Consider the following 17,930-nt stretch of genomic DNA (forward strand, 5'->3'; position numbering starts at 1 on the left):
AGAGCTAGGACCAACAACTATCACTCGCATCGATGTAACCTTAATATCTTACAGACGTAAAGTACTAAGCGCCATCCATGCATAGTTGTTTTTAATGTGTGAATTCTTCCTTCAACTGAGGAGCAGCACTACACGAACTCCACATTTGAAGCCCTCTCGTGGACAGCAGACCTTGACATTGGCATTTAGCTGATTAATATATTCGCAAACTGAAGAATAAAGAAACATAAAATATATGAGGGAATTGCTGTTTGCCATAAGCCGAAACGAAAATTGTTATCTGCTTGTGTTCAGGTTTGTTCTGCTCTGAAATCCACGAATTGGCCACCGCTCGTCTAAACCGATGCAGTGGAGTTTTCTCCTTTGCTCATTGTGAATAACATGACGCCTTGAGACATTAGTGGAAGGCGCCTTACAAATACATGTAAATTATTATATTCTTACGCACGGCAGCAATATGGTTTAGAAGCTGGGTGCCAATTTCGAGGTCTGCTAGCCACGACGAGAGGGCTTTTGTTTAATAGTTTTGCTATTCATCCTCCGTTGAAGGAGCGCAGACTCCAGTGGCTTGTTCTGTGGTCCTCAGATGTGTAATGAAAATTGAGAAGATCTATGTCACAGCGACCTTCATATTGCTCGTAAGCCGTGAGTGGTCGTGAAGAATGTTACAAAATAAATTATCAGACAAATTTGCCTTCCATTATCTCTCTCCACATAAAAAAGTATTTAAAGTAATAGTTAAAAAATTATTTATTTTATTTTACCAGGTAAAGCTCACTGAGCTGTACAGCTTTTTTTCAGAAGCGACCTGGCCACAAATGATAGCACAACGAAGTGGCTTATGTGGAAACGCATGATTCTAAATGTGGAGGGAAAAACCAGAGGACCCGGAGAAAAATCAACGCTCCCACGGGGAGAGACACGCAAACTCCAAATATACAGCAGGCGTCAGGGTCGGGATAGAACCCACGACCTCATGTATACCAGACGAGGTAGTTAACATCTCTTTACCACCGTGATGATGATGAGAGAGAGACACGCAAACTCCAAATACACAGCAGGCGTCAGGGTCGGGGTAGAACCCACGACCCCCTGTACACCAGGCGAGGTAGTTAACATCTCCTAGCCACCGTGATGATGATGAGAGAGAGAGACACGCAAACTCCAAATGTACAGCAAGGGTCAGGGTCGGGATATAACTCACGACCTCCTGTACACCAGGCGAGGTAGTTAACATCTCCTAGCCACCGTGATGATGATGAGAGAGAGACACGCAAACTCCAAATGTACAGCAAGGGTCAGGGTCGGGATATAACTCACGACCTCCTGTATACCAGGCGAGGTAGTTAACATCTCCTAGCCACCGCGGCGTGAGTCGTAACGTGGATTGATGGGTGAAGGGTGAGGATGTGACTGCTCTGTCGAGGCGCCTAGCTGCACATCCCATGGGCCACACGGCTTTCCTTCTGGGAGTGCAGCAGCAGCATCAACATCATCATCCGCAGCATTGGTTCAACGCTAGCAAATCTCTGGACCGGTTTCGACATTGAGCGTCTCATCAGCATGCAGTCAGGCTCGCTCCAACCAGTGCTGGCGAACGGCCAGATGTGTACAGGGGAGGGCCCCCTGTGATCATTCTCCAACTATATATGTTGATATTTAAATATCAACATACGTCGTGTGGTGACGTGGATTGACGGGTGAAGATGTAACTGCTTTGTAGAGGCGCCTACTACGCCAAACGGCCAGCAACAAACAGCACCATCAAAGTTGTAACAGATAAGTGTAACGCGTTTCTTGAATTGGGCGAAGTTATATTATTATTATAAAAGCTTGGGGGTGGAGATATTGGAGAGGAGGGAATTCTAGAGTGGGGCAGTGCGAGGTAAAAAGTATCAAGAGCTGTTGTGAGTGGGTAAGTGAGTTAATTGGTGAGTTAGTGAGAGGGTGAAAGAGTGGACAATTGAGCGATTGAGTGTGTTGTTGTGACATGTGGATGAGTGATTGAGTGAGTTAGCGATTAAGTGGATGAATGAGTGAGTTAGCGATTAAGTGAATGAGTGAGTGGGTGATTGAGAGGGTGGGTGAATGGTGTGAGTGCTCTTTGTAAAAACCAGCAGTGTGGTGGTGCTGGAACACAACGTGGATGAGGAGAAAGTCGGTGAGTGGCAGAGCGAGTCCTCAACAATTAGGTGGAAGGATCAAGAAGTGAAGTTCACGATAACAGTAACCACGGTCGTAGCGATAGGAGAGTGATGAGGAGGTTGACCGTCGGTAAGTGACAGGAGAATCAGTGGAGAATCATTAATCACAATGATTGCTTTACAAAAAAATCACTCAACATGCGTCAATAACACCGTGGCCTTAAAAGGGAAATATACTGTATGAAGTCGACGTTTCGGCCAATGTCCCTTCATAGCACAGAAATGACTGCTTTACGTGAGATGTTATCAAGTGCAGCGAGGTAGGAACTGGGTGCTCCGGCGCACATCGTGGTTTACCGCGCACAATCCAGCAACGTGGTGGTTAATGGGCGCTAATTGGCGCGGCAGGGCATCACAAGGCGCTCATTTGCATAATTAGCGCCGCGTGCGCTTTTGGCGGGAAACTGCAGCGCGAGCGGGGGGGGGCGTCACGTGACGGTCGGGGGAGACGCTGTTACCGTGGCAACGCCCCCAGTCGGCAGTCGTCATGAAGTCATCCGCGCCTCAGTAAGACTCGTTAGAGATTAACCTAATTAGAGATTAACCTAATTAGAGATTAACCTAGTTAGAGATTAACCTAATTAGAGATTAACCTAGTTAGAGATTAACCTAGTTAGAGATTAACCTAATTAGAGATTAACTTCGTTAGAGATTACCCTCGTTAGAGATTAACCTAGTTAGAGATTAACCAAATTAGAGATTAACCAAGTTAGAGATTAACCTAATTATAGATTAACCTAATTAGAGATTAACCTAATTAGAGATTAACTTAGTTAGAGATTAACTTAGTTAGAGATTAACCTAATTGGAGATTAAACTAGTTAGATATTAAACTAGTTAGAGATTAACTTAGTTAGAGATTAACCTCGTTATAGATTAACCTAATTGGAGATTAAACTAGTTAGAGATTAAACTAGTTAGAGATTAACTTAGTTACAGATTAACTTAGTTAGAGATTAACCTAGTTAGAGATTAACCTAATTAGAGATTAACCAAATTAGAGATTAACTTAGTTAGATAGTAACCTAATTAGAGATTAACCAAATTAGAGATTAACCAAATTAGAGATTAACCAAATTAGAGATTAACCTAATTAGAGATTAACCTAGTTAGGGATTAACCTAGTCAGGGATTAACAAAGTTAGAGATTAAGCTAATTAGAGATTAACCTAGTTATAGGTTAACCTAGTTATAGGTTAACCTAGTTATAGGTTAACCTAACTTAGTCAGGGATAACGTAATAACAGTTATTTCACAGTAAATACGCAGACAGTATGCCACCTCATTAAAAATACCAAGGCCGTACTGCATAGTTTACACATCTCATCGACTGCATGGCCATTCTGGGAGTCCCATTATTTCAACAGCATTGGTTTAACACAATGCAACAATCCGCACCCGTTCGACATTCAGCAGTCAGGCTCGCTTGAACCAATGCTGGTTAACTGCTAGATGGATAATTACAGGCAAGGACCCTATGAGATATGGGTCCTTTAACCAAAGGCAACATCGCCCCCTGTCGGCAGACAAATGCCTATTTGGGTTTCCTATGGAATTTCCATTGGCTCAGGGTTGTGTTTACCTTGTGCTGCACAAGGCCAAGCTGTCATGAGGGGGTCCCCGATGCTAAAATAAACCTTACGCTCAGATAATGTGTTACATTATGTGCGCAATATAAATAAATGTATTATAATCTTTCACAACTATCGACATATGCCTTCAACTCATGTTTTTATCATGTATTTCACTGTCTAAAAATATCTAAATATGACAAAAAACCCAAGTGAAATCACGTGTCGCTATGTGCAAATGACTGTCGATGTACAGTTAGCATTTTTATATTTGTATGGCACGCCTTAATTTGACTACATTTCAATGACAACATTTGCCCTTCGATAGGTCAAAACATGTTTTTACATGTTAGCACCGGATTTGAAGATGGATGTAACCCTTGAACTTCATCGTCCCATGGGTTAATATGGCTTATTTATAGCACCTCATCTCACAAAACGCCGTGGGCATGTTTATTCTACATAATTGTGTTTTTTACATTTCATTATTAATTTAAACGCAGTTGTATAATATGAATATGTACAAATACATTGCAGTAGTAATGATGGCTACTACAATACTGTACTTCATGAAGGTGGCTACAGTACATTTTCTATTGTATTGGCCATTTATTGTATGACAACAAATATATTTGTAGCAACATATTTATTGTAGTAGCAATGATGGTTTGCTAGATTGCAGGGCCGTGAGAGATAGCGACGGCTAATTGCGGAGGCCTTTATCCAGCAGTGGATTGACCATGGCTGATGACGATCCATTGTAATGCCCTTATCTATATGCATGGTGAGGAGGCCCAGGCCCTTTCACATGATGCTCCACTTGAAGTTAAACTTCATATTCACATAGAAACACATCTCCAAATTCGATATGTAATGTTTCCAGGTACAGTATGCCTAGCTCTGCGATCTTACATTTACAGTACTTGCAAATTCCATCTCTAGCCCCGCCCACTTACTCATGGGTTGATCCCATCTCAAACCTATCTAACCTTTGGCTGCAGTAGCTCTCTCGTTACATTTATTCCTGCCTCAGCAGTCCGCCTGCTGTATTTTTTCACCTGAAGACGATTGCTTATGTTGCGATCGAAACATCGTGGTTTATTTTTATTCTATCTACCTGACTTTACCGAAATACTCAGAGTATGTTTCCAGTATCAAACACACCTCAGCTTAGCACGGTTGGCTCCGTGCGGTGCGGAACATACGTACATATATTCACACTTCTGGTTGCGGGTAAGTGGACTAAGATAACCATAGATATTTGGATCCGTCAACAATACCTCAAATATCGGTGTGGATAAGAAGAGTTTACAACATGTGCGTTGCTATGTATGAGTTCCCTAACACTGAAACGGAATTCTTGTTTTGCAAGAATTCTTGTTTTGCAAGAATTATTCAATAATGTGATATTTGTTTTTGTCGTTACAGTGTTCACAAAGGTGTTGAGTCGATGGATGGCTTTGCCCACTATTCTGGTATGTATACCCATGACTTTCACATAAGTCTAAAATGCGGCGATTCCTCAGAAAGTAGAGAAACAAAAGAGAACGTTGAAGGTGAGATAATTAGACTTGATGTATGAGTACATGTGGTGGGTAGTCTCAAATGGTTTCATTTTATCATTGCGTAAAGCATCAGTCGTTTCACCAGCATTGGTTCAAGCAAGCTTGACTGCTGATGAGATACTAATTGTCGAAACCAATCCAGATTTTGCTTGTGTTGTACCAATGCTGCTGAAACGATGCACTCCCAGAAGGTTACGTGGTTGATGGGATGTGCAAATAATACTTTTATATATTTTTATGTGGAGGGGCAGATATGGGAAGGGGTCATATCTGCTTATTTATGTAGTTACCTATATTCTCCACATTTGTGCTCATGATAAGTTTGTATTAACTGTACATTGCAACCTTCTTCCTATTTTCCGATGGGACTTTTCAGATTTCTCTTTAATTGTATAATTATTTTTAAGTCTGTAGGCACTAAAATGTATCACGTATCTCAATACAGCATATTCAAATCTCTCCTGACTGAAGCTCATGGATCTTGTGCCTGCCCTGATGACAATACTGCATACAGTACAATACACATCAGTTTGGTTCTCTTGCACATAGCATCGGCAAATAAAAAGTTGATCCTCATTTAATGGAATATATTTTCACGGAAAGAACTTGACTGCATCCAAAGATAATAATGCACATTTATGGGAAGTTAAACACACCGGTTTTTGCTCATATTTATCTAGAACCTAACATTGCAGTCCTATTCATTAAGCTTTTAAACAATTTACTATCGCTAATTTCCATCGATTATTTGAAAGATGGTTTCGCCAATAAATCTAAGATCATTAATATTGTATCCGTTTATTTTTCTACACTTTCATTTATCAAATCCAAACTTAAAAAAATGTTTCCTAATATTGAAGAGAATAACATTAGACAAACACATGTCTCCTTGTCTATCTCCGCTCTTCTCATATGTTTTGTTAATTTCAACATGTATTTCTTTTCGTTTCATTTGTATGCTATAAATGCATATATCTTTTTTTCCAGAAAACTCAGGAGACTTCAGTATCAGTCAAATGCGATCAGTTTCTGAAATTCGTATCCTTTTTGACATTGCCTCTTTAAAACAATAAAAATAATCTATCATATGAAGTGAGGTCCCTTGCCTGTAAGATTGGTATTTCACTCACCAGCAACCGGACCAGACTTTGCTTTTTATTTTGTTGAATCAATGCTGCTGAAATGATGTACTCCGAGAAAGACGTGTGGCCGATCGCATGTGTAATACGTAGCATTATTTTTTATTATGTGCAGGGATAGGTATGTGACAGAGGAGTATTGTATGCTAATATTTTGTTGCTATTTTTACTATGTTTATTTGTGAACATTCCACAAAATTAATGTGAAATTAATGAGTGATTTCTTTTAGTTTCAAGAGCAACACAGCTAAGTAAGAACCAACCAGGTGCTTCAGCGGTAGAGGGATCAGCTCACAAACTGAAGGTTGTGAAATTCAAATCCTGATTGGGGGTTGACTCAAACCATTTTCCCTCTGGGGTTAATAAAATGATTACCACTTTGTGGGGAAGTCAACTGGTTGTCCTATAAGAATATGGAATTTCCACCACTGGTTCAGGGCTGTAAACAGGAGTTTAGCACCGCCTCAGTGCTCATTTGAGCAGGAAATCACTGACTTTTTGCGTACCTTAGAATCCTTAAAATGTAACAGAAATGTATATACAAAGGGGAAAAATGTTAGGAGTCAATTAATTGGGGGTCACAATGCATCTGGACCACTCTGTAGAATATAAATAACAAACAATAACGTCAACGAAACCACACTCATTAAAATATTTGCTGGATTGTGTGACATTGTGTGTTTTTATGACCAAAAATGTATTTATTCTTTCTGAAAAAGTTTTAAGACTCGGTGAGACTCTCATGGGTAAACAAGCGTAACAACAATAATAACAAATAAAAATGCGAATATACAATTTCCTAATAATTTCCCGCAAATGTTAACACATGTTTGTTTTCATATGAAGTAACAAAATACGTTTTTTTTAATTATTATCCATGGAAATGTATAATCCTATACATATGTTATCCTAAACTTGTCTTCAGCATTGCCTTACAGACATATTTTCAAGGAGTTTCCTTACTTTAACTTGATTCAGTCTCGTGTCATGGATGACGTAAGTACATGACATTTACACTTAAACAAACGTGTAACTTACTGTTGATTTTAAGGTTTGATTTGTATGCAGTGATACCAGTTTTGTTTTACTCGATACTATACATCTTCACTACTGATTGTAACTATGTCTGTAGAATGTACCAGAAGGGTTGATATTAATGGTCATTACTAAGTGAAACAATCATAAGGGTACGTACGAGGTTTAAGATTTCTAAAGATAATCATACTGGCATATGATGCAAGCATATGCATGCTATGATGAGGTGTCTGAACAGCAGGGTAAGTGGCTCACAATCTGAAATTTGTGATTTCAAATCTAGGTTGGGGGTTGACTCGCCCCATCATCCTACCGGGGTTGATATAATATGTACCAATTTGTGGATGAATCAGCAGACTCATCCCAAACTTAACACCGCCTCAATGCTCAATTGAGCAGGAAATAACGTTGGCTGTGACTAACTCTGCCGAATTGATAACACTTGCACAACTTCCAAGAGGCAATGACAGTACCTCATATGAATACTGGATATGACTTTACACGATGTTTAACAAACTTTGTCTTAATTTTTTTCATTAAGATTCTGTACACAAACAGACCTGTCGTGGTTTGTGCTCCGACTGGCTCTGGGAAAACTGTTCTTTTTGAGCTGGCCATAATTCGACTCTTAATGGAATGCCAAGGGCCCTCCTGCAATGCAAAAGTTATTTATAGTAAGTACGTCTCTTAATTGTTGTATTATACATTGTTGTAATTTCCCATACGGTATTGTATTCGTATAACAGCATCCATGTTTGATGTAGACCTGTGTGAGCATGAATGTGACGCGCACCCCCTAGTGGCCCCCATCAAGGCACTGTGTCGGGAGAAATTTGAAGACTGGCAGAAAAAGTTTGGAGCACTCGGCATTCAGTGCAAAGAGCTTACCGGAGACACAGACGTCGATGACGATTTTGAGATGCAAGATGCCCAAATAATATTGACAACACCGGTAAATGTTGAAAAAATAAATAAGCTGACGATACACCTCCTTCACGTAGCTATCCTTCCACATTAAAAATTAAGGGTATATTTTTTATACATCCCATCAGCCACCACACGACCTTCTGGGATTATAATAATTTCAGCAGTCAACACACGCAATACTCTGGACCAGTTTTGCTCATCACTGTCTCATCAGCAGAGTCAGGCTTGCTTTAGCCATTTTTTCTAAATTGCTCGATGTGTATAGACGAGGACCCGCTCTGTTAGATATGGGTCCTAGTTTGATGCTAACCTACATAACACGGAACGCAACGTAATCATTAACATTATTGTGGAGATTATAGGTGACATTTAAAAAGCAGATAAAATGCCTCCACATATCTGTCCATATGTAAAGAATGGTGCCACATTCTTTTATCTGAAGACGCTGAAAGGCTGGTCCATGCGCTCATTTTCTCACATCTCGACTATTCTAATGCCTTGCTTTCCATAGCGCCGAACAACCCGGAGTAGCCTCGGGGCTCTGTACTGATAACCTCCTTAGTCGACTACAGTCTGTCCAAAAGGCTGCTCACTCACATACCTTTTCGGGACAATATCTCACATGTGCTCAGGTTTCTCATTGGCTTCCAGTTCCCACCCGAATTGAGTTTAACATTCACCGACTTGTGTTCAAGACCTTTAATGGTCTTGCTCCACCGCACATCCAGGAAGTGATTCAGCCATACACTCCACTGAGATCTCTCATATTTACCGATAAGACCCTCCTCGGGTGTAGCACGCTCGCAGAGTGTGAACCTGGGGTAACATGGCTTTTGTTTGTACAGAACCCAGGCTCTGGCATTCCCTATCCTTGGAAGTTAGGAACCCGTAGTCGATGGAGACGTTTTAAGTCCCGTCTGAACAACCACCTACTCCTGTATTTGAAAAGTTATTCTCTCTGTACTTCTCGATCTTGTCTCTTTCGTCTTTCCCTCCCCGGTTACTTCTCACTTATTTTCCTCCTTTATATGCATGGTGCTCTAATATCGATTGTTTACGGGTGCCTTATACATCTACATTATTATAACGTAAATGTTTAATCGTCACGGCTGTATCGTATTGTGATATTGTACATTGTAATATTATATCTCTCATGCTCTTGTTTACTAGGCTCACTGACCAAATTTGTTTGCAGGAAAAATGGGATAGCACAACAAGACAGTGGCACGACAGGTCTCTCGTGCAGGTCGTGAGGCTGTTTCTGATTGATGAGGTAGAGTACATGACTGTATTGTTCTTTGTTTTCCTCGGCATACTTTTGTAAATACAGCGATACCCCGATGTACCCCCCCCATAATATTGCAAATACGTCGCCACTTTATGGATACCACGACCTGTTTTGCGTCGCCTCCACGCACACATACGTCGCTGACAGCATCCGTCCTTTCTCGTATCCGCCACCTCAGCCTTCGCCTCCATCTCCCCTGTAAATTTATTTGATTGACGTTTCGATATTCGTCATCGCACTTTTCAGGAACGCATCCCCGACGTAAACCGGGGTATTACTTTACTCATTATTGAATTTATGGGAAGCGGCCACAGTGGTGTGATGGTTAGCGTGCTGGATTTGCAATCCAATACAGTGAGATAGTTATACAGGCACTCCTTGACTTACAAGATAGATGTGTGCCTGGAAAAGCACGCGTATCTCAAAATCGCGTATGTCAATAGCCATTTTCCCAGAAGAAATCATGGTAAAGGAGGGGGTTCGGGGATTTCACTCGCAGGCATAATCGCTTTTATTATCCTAGCCTATATCAATACAATACATGTACCCACAATATAATACTTTAAATAAAAAAATTAAATCATGTAAACTCTTATTTACTTCTTATAAAATAAAGAAATACAGTATTACTTGTAACTACGCCGGAGTTGCATTGTGGAGAGGATGGATGGAGACGAGGAGGGAGACAGACTTGGAGTTGGTGAATGCTGTACAGTATAGTACACGAGTTATCGTACCGCACTGGCTGCTGGCAACGCCATTGGGTCGCGGTGGCAGGCTAGGGTGGCACATCTCGTGTTGCGGATGACGTTATTCCGATAATTGCCTAGCGTATGTCAATTAAAAGTCTAAATACAAAGCGCTCATTATTCCAAAATGGCGTACAACAAAAGCGCGTAAACCGAGGATTGCCTGTATATGGTTACAGTGCCTGATTTAAATATATGGTCACCTAATTGAGGTGAGAGTACCATATGTATACATTTTTCGATCATAAAGTTGGACCCATTCAAACAACTTATAAAGAAGTTGCTGGCATTTGTGCCCAGGTGTCTTAGACGGATGTTGGAATTTTGTGGCAAGACAGAATACTGTCAATAGCAATGCAGAAGTCTGGAAGAGTACACGACAACTCAGTACATTAGCTATTATTAGGCAAAATGGTGACGCCGGGTGGTTCATGTGTGTAGCATGGGGAAGGGCCGATTGCCGAAACAGGCATTGTAATGATCTCCACGAGTTGGACAACTCAAGGAAAAGACCTGAGATAAGATCGTGGGATACTTCGATAAAAAATCATGGAGGTTGTGTCGTGTTATGCTGTGGATCATGGTGCAGGTACACACAGTAGGGGATGAGTCACGTGGTGCCACCTTGGAGGCTGTGGTCAGCAGAATGAAGACGCTTCATAATCTTGCTCAGGGAACGGTCCCTCCAACCTCCACAAAGGATGCACTTCAACCGCTGCATACCTGTAGGGGAGTACGGATTATCGCCGTGTCAGCCACCATTCCCAATATAGAAGATGTGAGTTGGTATACTTATTATACATTATTTAAACATATATTGCTATAACATTTGATTAATAGCCAGGTGGCTCAGTGGTAGAGCGAGCGGCTCGCAATCAGAAGGCTGCGAGTTAAAATCCTCGTTGGGGGGCTGACTCGTTCCATGGTCCTTCGGGGGTCAATAAAATCAGTACCACTTTGTGGGGAAGTCAATATTGGTTCCATGGATAGACTCACCCCCGTTATAAGAATGTTGAATGTCCACCGCTGGCCAGAGCTGTCAACAGGATATGAACACCGCCTCAATGCTCATTTGAGTAAAAAATTACTTTGAATTTGATTTGTCTTACATGACCTTAACGTCTACTATAAATTAGTTGCATTTCATTTGTAACATCCACTGTTACAGGAATTTGTGTCATCTTAATCAAGTTGCACGTGGGCAAATACTTATATAAATAAAATATGGAGAGGTATGAGTCCCTCTCAATGCATTTTTATTCATATTTGTATACCCTCTACAAATATTGCTGAGGCATCCACTTTCTCTTTCTAGATTGCCGAGTGGTTGTCTGATAGGGATGGAACGGCCATCTTCATAAAATTGGATGAAAAACACCGCCCTGTAAAACTTCGCAAAATCGTGTTGGGATTTCCTTTCTATAGTGTACAGACTGCCTTTAAATTTGACATGATACTCAACTACAAGCTGGCAAGAATTATACAAACATATTCTGAGCGAAAGCCAACACTCATTGTGAGTACATGTATTATTTGTTGTTCCAAGTCAAAATGGTATGATTAGTTTAATTGCATTTTTTTATTACAATATTTTGCATGCAAAATCCATTCATATGGAATATCTTAAAGTGTATATGGCCTCCATTGACACATATGTAGGACTTGAGATAACACGCGTCACACGTTTGGTTGTGATACGGACGTGCGGCGGACAGTAGGGGTGAACGGGGACACAGGGAGCGGGGCGCGCGATACAGTTGTTGTTTGGCCAATTAAGGGGGTGAGGTAATTAAGGGACGCTGCAGGTGTTAGGGGTAACTGAGGACGCTGGCAGGTGATTGGTCGAGAGGGTGAGTGGTTGATGACTGGCGCCAGGGTGTCTACGATAACAGCATCACGTGAGGCTGGGGGCCTGGGGGCGAGTAGCGAAGCGGGGGATAACATAATTAATTTGGGCTAATTGGTTCGGGGATAAAGGGAGAGAGCGTATGGAGATAGGCGAGTCGTTGTTAGTGTGGGAGTTGCAGTTGGAGTTGGCGTTGGAGTTGGTGCCTGGGACAAGAGTGTATAGTATAAGGTAGCAGTGGATAAGAGTGTATAGTATAAGGTAGCAGTGGATAAGAGTGTATAGTATAAGGTAGCAGTGGATAAGAGTGTATAGTATAAGGTAGCAGTGGACAAGAGTGTATAGTATAAGGTAGCAGTGGACAAAGAGAATACAGTATACGGTAGCAGTGGATATAGAGAGTACGAACAGAGTAGCAAGGACAGAGCGAGTACAGCATAGTGAAGCAGCGGAGTAACGGACCTTGGTGGAGAGAGAGAGAGCGAGTGAAGCAGCGGAGCGGAGCGAGCGAACGGAGGGACATTGAGTGAGGTCGATGGAGAGTTGTGCATTGAAGAGTATGGAGGAACATTGAGTGATATTGGCCGGAGATGTGAACTATACGCGTTAATAAAGGAACGAGAAAGACAAAGAAGTTGTCGCGTCAGTACGAGTCCTACAACTGGTGTCAGAAGTGATTAAAAGAACTACGCCGATATGTCAAAGAAAGTTACGAAGAAGAAGAACTTGCCGGCGGCCTCGTCGACCGACAGCAGCGATGCGGACGTGATAACCCCATCGGGGCTGGAGGAGGATGACCCGGACGACGATGACAAACCAAGCCCGACTCACGTATGGAGGACTGCGATGGCTGAGTGGGAGGCCAACATGATGGTGCTCGCGAAGGAGTTCGAAAACGATACGAGAGGCGCCGACGGGATCGGGCCAGCCGCCGCACGAGCCTGCGACACCAGCGGTGGCCAGCGGCGCAGCTGTGTCTCCCGCTATGCCAGGAGCGGAGCCAGATGCCAATGAGGCGCCGGGGTTGCCGACTCCGAGCTCACGGCGCCGGCCGCACGTGGAATGGTTGAGGCTTCGCAACGAACCAGCGGTGGTGACGGCACAGCCTCTGGTGGTGTGTGCCGGCGTGGCCGGGGTACGTCGGAGTCGGAGGGACCGGGGTCGCTGGCAGCAGTGGCAGCAGTGGTTGCTCGCGAGCCTGCCTCGCCACCCCGCGGACGAGCTACGAGTACGGACGTCGAGGACGCTTCGCACGGGACTGCTGGAGACGAAGAGGCGTCTTCCCGCGGTCATCAGGAGACTACAACCGCGGATTCTTCCCATCCCAAGACTATCAGGCGAGTCGTGACACATTTAAAATACAGCCGTATCCTTCCCATCACCCATCCGCGACACCACACACTGTAAATTTTCCTTCATACGAATTGCACGGTAATGCTGTATGGGGCGGGTTCAGCGACCCTCTTTTCTTGGAAATTTTTGTTAGTTGCCAACCTCGCCCAAAAATTTGTAACCAGTGGATGCTACGTGTATTGTGACAGATGGGGGCAGTTGGGAAATTTGGCTCGCGTTCTTGCAACAATTAAAGTTGGGGTGGTGTGCGTAACGGGATACATTTTGGTTTCATCTGTTCTGGCCATGCCATGGTTGTTGGGCACAGATTTTTTTGCAAAAGATGCCAATTAATAGTTCGAGTGAGAAGGGACGATTGGAATTGCTATCGGGGAAATGCCTTAAAATTTGGGGAACTCCATCTAAATGTGCTATGACGATTGTGGCGACGACTGTGGCGATGTTGACGACGATTGTGACAATGATGACGATGATGTTAACTATGATGACGATGATGACGATGATTGTGCCGATGATGCCAATGTTAACAATGATGACGATGATTGTGCCGACGATGACAATGATGACGATGATTGTGCCGATGAGGACGATGATGTTAACGGTGATGACGACGATGTTGAGTGAGCAACGGGTGTGGTTATTAATTCATGTAAGAGTGGTTAGTCGCACAGTGCGTGTTCCGCCTGCGACGCTGAAGCTCGTGCCTTTGCGCTTGAAAGTGCCTGTTTTCGGATAACTGGGAGAAAAGAGTAATTTGTTGACACCATCAAATGCCATGGCATGGACGCCCTCCTTGGCCGGAGCTTTTACGATGATGCGGGAAAATTGCGAGCTATTTATATAAATTGTTAATAATAGGGGCACGAGTCAGTTGTTTTGATTTAAAGCTTTCGTAACTGCAGGGATTCATCTTCTTGGTTCTTTCGGTAAAGTCACGTAGAATGGAAATAATAAAATAATAAAAATAAAACATAATAAAATAATTCTCACGCCGTTTCGGCCACAACGCAAGCAGCCGTCCTCAGGTGATGAACAGGTCTGTCGAGAAGACAGAGTCTGAATGACACACCTCAGGCTTGGAGCGTCTCTTTAAGCTGGGTTGGAGGGGGGGAGAGCGCCTTGACAATAATTTGCATATCAAGAGGAATTTAGCATATTTAAGGAAAATGCAGATATGCGATTAGTACTACTTGTGAAATGCGTAGGAGGTGGGCGGGGGGTTAAAGTCATATTATGCCCGTGCATTATGCAGGATTTGCAGCATCAAAGGAAGGGGATAGGGGTAGCATTAATAAAGGGAAGGAATGTTAATAGTATGTAGCTGCAGTAACTAAACCACCACGTAAACACCTAAAGTATAAACTACATAGTATCATCAGTATACTAAATATACTCTTCAATAAGCTGATTTACTAACAGTAAGTAATACATTACAATTCTATTTCGCAAAAAATATTATATGCTTCAGCTTAACTTTATTCTCTTAAATCACACGGGTATACCCCGTACTATATCATGGCTTGGCTTCGCGAACGAAGATCTAGGAAGGACATCCACGTCTTCTGCAGGCACGTTGGTGGCTGACGAGGCCTATGCGGGACAAGCAGGTCCTGCCACAACGGCTGCAAGTATAGGTCTGATCTGGGATGGGTGCTGAGGGATCATGGTTCTTCCTCCTCCTCCTTTTGTCCTCCATACGGGCCCTGCGGGTATCTTCGAAGAAGGAGGTGGCCTGGTGGACTGTGTGCCGCCAGGAGTTGCGATCAGCTGCTTGTGTTGCCCACTGACGGTGATCGATGCAGCAAGCAGTGAGGGACTTCTTCAGGGAGTCTTTGTATCGCTTTCATGGTGCCCCTATGTCGCGATGGCCAGAGGACAGTTCCCCATACAGCACAATCTTAGGTAAGCGGTGGTTCTCCATCCTGGCGATGTGCCCTGCCCAACGAAGCTGTGTCTTGAGGACCATGGCCTCGATGCTGATGACCTTCGCTGACTTGAGGACTTCAGTGTTGGCGACGAAGTCACTCCAGTGAATATTGAAGATTGTGCGGAGGCAGCGCTGATGGAATTGCTCGAGGAGACTCAGGTGACGACGGTACGTGACCCAGGACTCAGCGCCATACAGGAGAGTGATCAGCACAACAGCTTTGTAGACGTTGACCTTTGTGGCTCTTTTAAGGTTGCTGTTCCAGACACGTTTGTATAGTCTGCCAAATGCACTGTTTGCCTTGGCCAGCCTGTTGTCGACTTCGTTGTCGATCTTGGCGTCAGACGAGATCACGCACCCCAAGTAGCTGAACTGGTGGACAGCTTTCAGTTCTGTTTGTTCAATGAAGATGCTTGGTGGATGGTGCTCCTCATGGGGTGCGGACTGATGAAGAACTTCAGTCTTCCTCAGGCTGACTTCAAGGCCGAAGATCTAAGCTGTTTTCGCGAAACAGGACGTAATTCGCTGCATAGCTGCCTCTGTGTGAGCAAGGAGGGCGGCATCGTCAGCAAAAAGCAGCTCCCTGATCAGTTGCTCCATGGTCTTTGTGTGGGCCTGCAAACGCCTCAGGTTGAACACGCTCCCGTCGAGACGAAAACGGATGTATACGCCATCAGCGTCGTCGAGGTCCTCTGTGGCCTGCTGGAGCATCATGCTGAACAAAATGGTGAACAGCGTGGAAGCAAGAACACAGCCCTGTTTCACGCCGTTTGCAATAGGGAAGGGCTGCGAGAGATTGTTGCTATGTCTGACTTGTCCAAGCTGGTCTTCATGAAGCTGGACGATCATGGTGAGGATCTTCGGTGGGCAGCCTAGCTTTTCCAGGATTTTCCAAAGTCCCTGCCTGCTCACGGTGTCAAACGCTTTTGTCAGGTCCACAAAGGTGACGTACAGCGCTTTGTTTTGCTCCCGGCACTTTTCCTGAATCTGCCTCAGGACAAACACCATGTCTGTGGTTCCCCGGTTGGCTCTAAAGCCACACTGGGTCTCTGGGAGGTGATCTTCAGCTATTGCGGGTACCAGTCTATTCAGCAGTCCTCTTGCGAGGATTTTGCCGGCGACGGACAGAAGTGTTATGCCACGATAATTGGAACAGTCTGATTTCTCCCCTTTGTTCTTGTACAGGGTGATGATGACTGCATCTTTGAGATCTTTAGGGAGTTTACCCTGCTCCCAGCAGCAGACGAAGAATTCATGGAGTTTGGTGTGCAGTGCTGGGCCTCCGTTCTTCCATACTTCAGGAGGGATGCCATCAACTCCTGCAGCTTTACCACTCTTCAGCTGTTTAATGGCTTCCTCAGTATCTTGTAATGTTGGTGCCACATCCAGTTCGGTTTTCACTGGTTGTTGTAGGATGCGGTCAATCGCTGGTTCTTGGACTGAGCGGCTAGCATTGAAGAGCGTGTAGAAGTGCTCAGACCAGCGGTTCAGGATTGAGTTCTTTTCGGTGAGCAGTTCTTTCCCGTCTGCACTCCGCAGGGGGCTCAGGATTTGGTACGAGGGGCCATATACCGCTTTTAGAGCTTCATAGAATCCCCTGTAGTCGCCAGTATCAGCGCAAACCTGAGTTTTTACTGCGAGGTTGGTCCACCACTCGTTCTGAATCTCTCGAAGCTTGCGCTGGATGGTGCTGCATTCCAGGCGGAAGGCTGCTTTTTTGTGTGGGCAGGATGGTCGGGCCAGGTGGGCTTCGTGTGCTGATCTCTTCTTTGACAGCAGCTCCTGGACTTCTAAGTTGTTCTCATCGAACCAATCTCTGTTTTTCTTCGTGGAGAATCCGAGGGTATCTTCAGATGTTTGCAGAACAACAGTTTTGATGCGGTCCCACAGCACTTCAGGAACCGGAGGCGAGTCTCCTAGGCAGCTCGGTTCCTCGAGCCTAGATCGTAGGCTTTTCTGGAAAGCTGCTTTGACCGCGGCAGACTGAAGGCTGCAGACTTTGAGCTTCTTCCTCGGAGCGCCACCTTTCCTTGGTCTGGGTTTAAAGTGAAAGCTGAGTTTGCAGCGGACAAGACGGTGGTCTGTGTGACACTCGGCGCTGGGCATTACCCTGGTGTGAAAGACATCTTTTAGGTCACTTTGGCGCACAAGGATGTAGTCTATGAGATGCCAATGTTTTGACCGAGGGTGCATCCAGATTGTCTTCAGACTGTCTTTCTGCTGGAAGATGGTGTTGGTAATGGAAAGCTGCTGTTCCGCACAGAATTCAAGTAACAAGCGTCCATTGTCATTGCAGCTGCCCACGCCGTGCCTTCCAAGTATGCCT

The 17,930-nt window shown here is 44.0% G+C and overlaps 1 protein-coding gene across 1 annotated transcript in view; it reads left to right on the forward strand.

Moving 5' to 3' along the window:
• The first annotated feature begins 2,691 nt into the window (after window positions 1-2,691).
• Window positions 2,692-17,930, forward strand: part of HFM1 (helicase for meiosis 1) — a 79,446-nt gene continuing 64,207 nt past the window's right edge. Inside the window, exons 1-9 of the mRNA XM_078605786.1 lie at window positions 2,692-2,711; window positions 5,204-5,331; window positions 6,328-6,378; window positions 7,405-7,475; window positions 8,056-8,188; window positions 8,315-8,466; window positions 9,637-9,714; window positions 11,068-11,256; window positions 11,794-11,994. Coding sequence (XP_078461912.1) covers window positions 2,692-2,711; window positions 5,204-5,331; window positions 6,328-6,378; window positions 7,405-7,475; window positions 8,056-8,188; window positions 8,315-8,466; window positions 9,637-9,714; window positions 11,068-11,256; window positions 11,794-11,994 — 1,023 coding nt within the window. The remainder of the gene's footprint in view (window positions 2,712-5,203; window positions 5,332-6,327; window positions 6,379-7,404; window positions 7,476-8,055; window positions 8,189-8,314; window positions 8,467-9,636; window positions 9,715-11,067; window positions 11,257-11,793; window positions 11,995-17,930) is intronic.

This window comes from Lampetra planeri, chromosome 24 (assembly GCF_965212315.1).
Source record: "Lampetra planeri chromosome 24, kcLamPlan1.2.h2, whole genome shotgun sequence".
Classification (NCBI taxonomy): domain Eukaryota; kingdom Metazoa; phylum Chordata; class Hyperoartia; order Petromyzontiformes; family Petromyzontidae; genus Lampetra; species Lampetra planeri.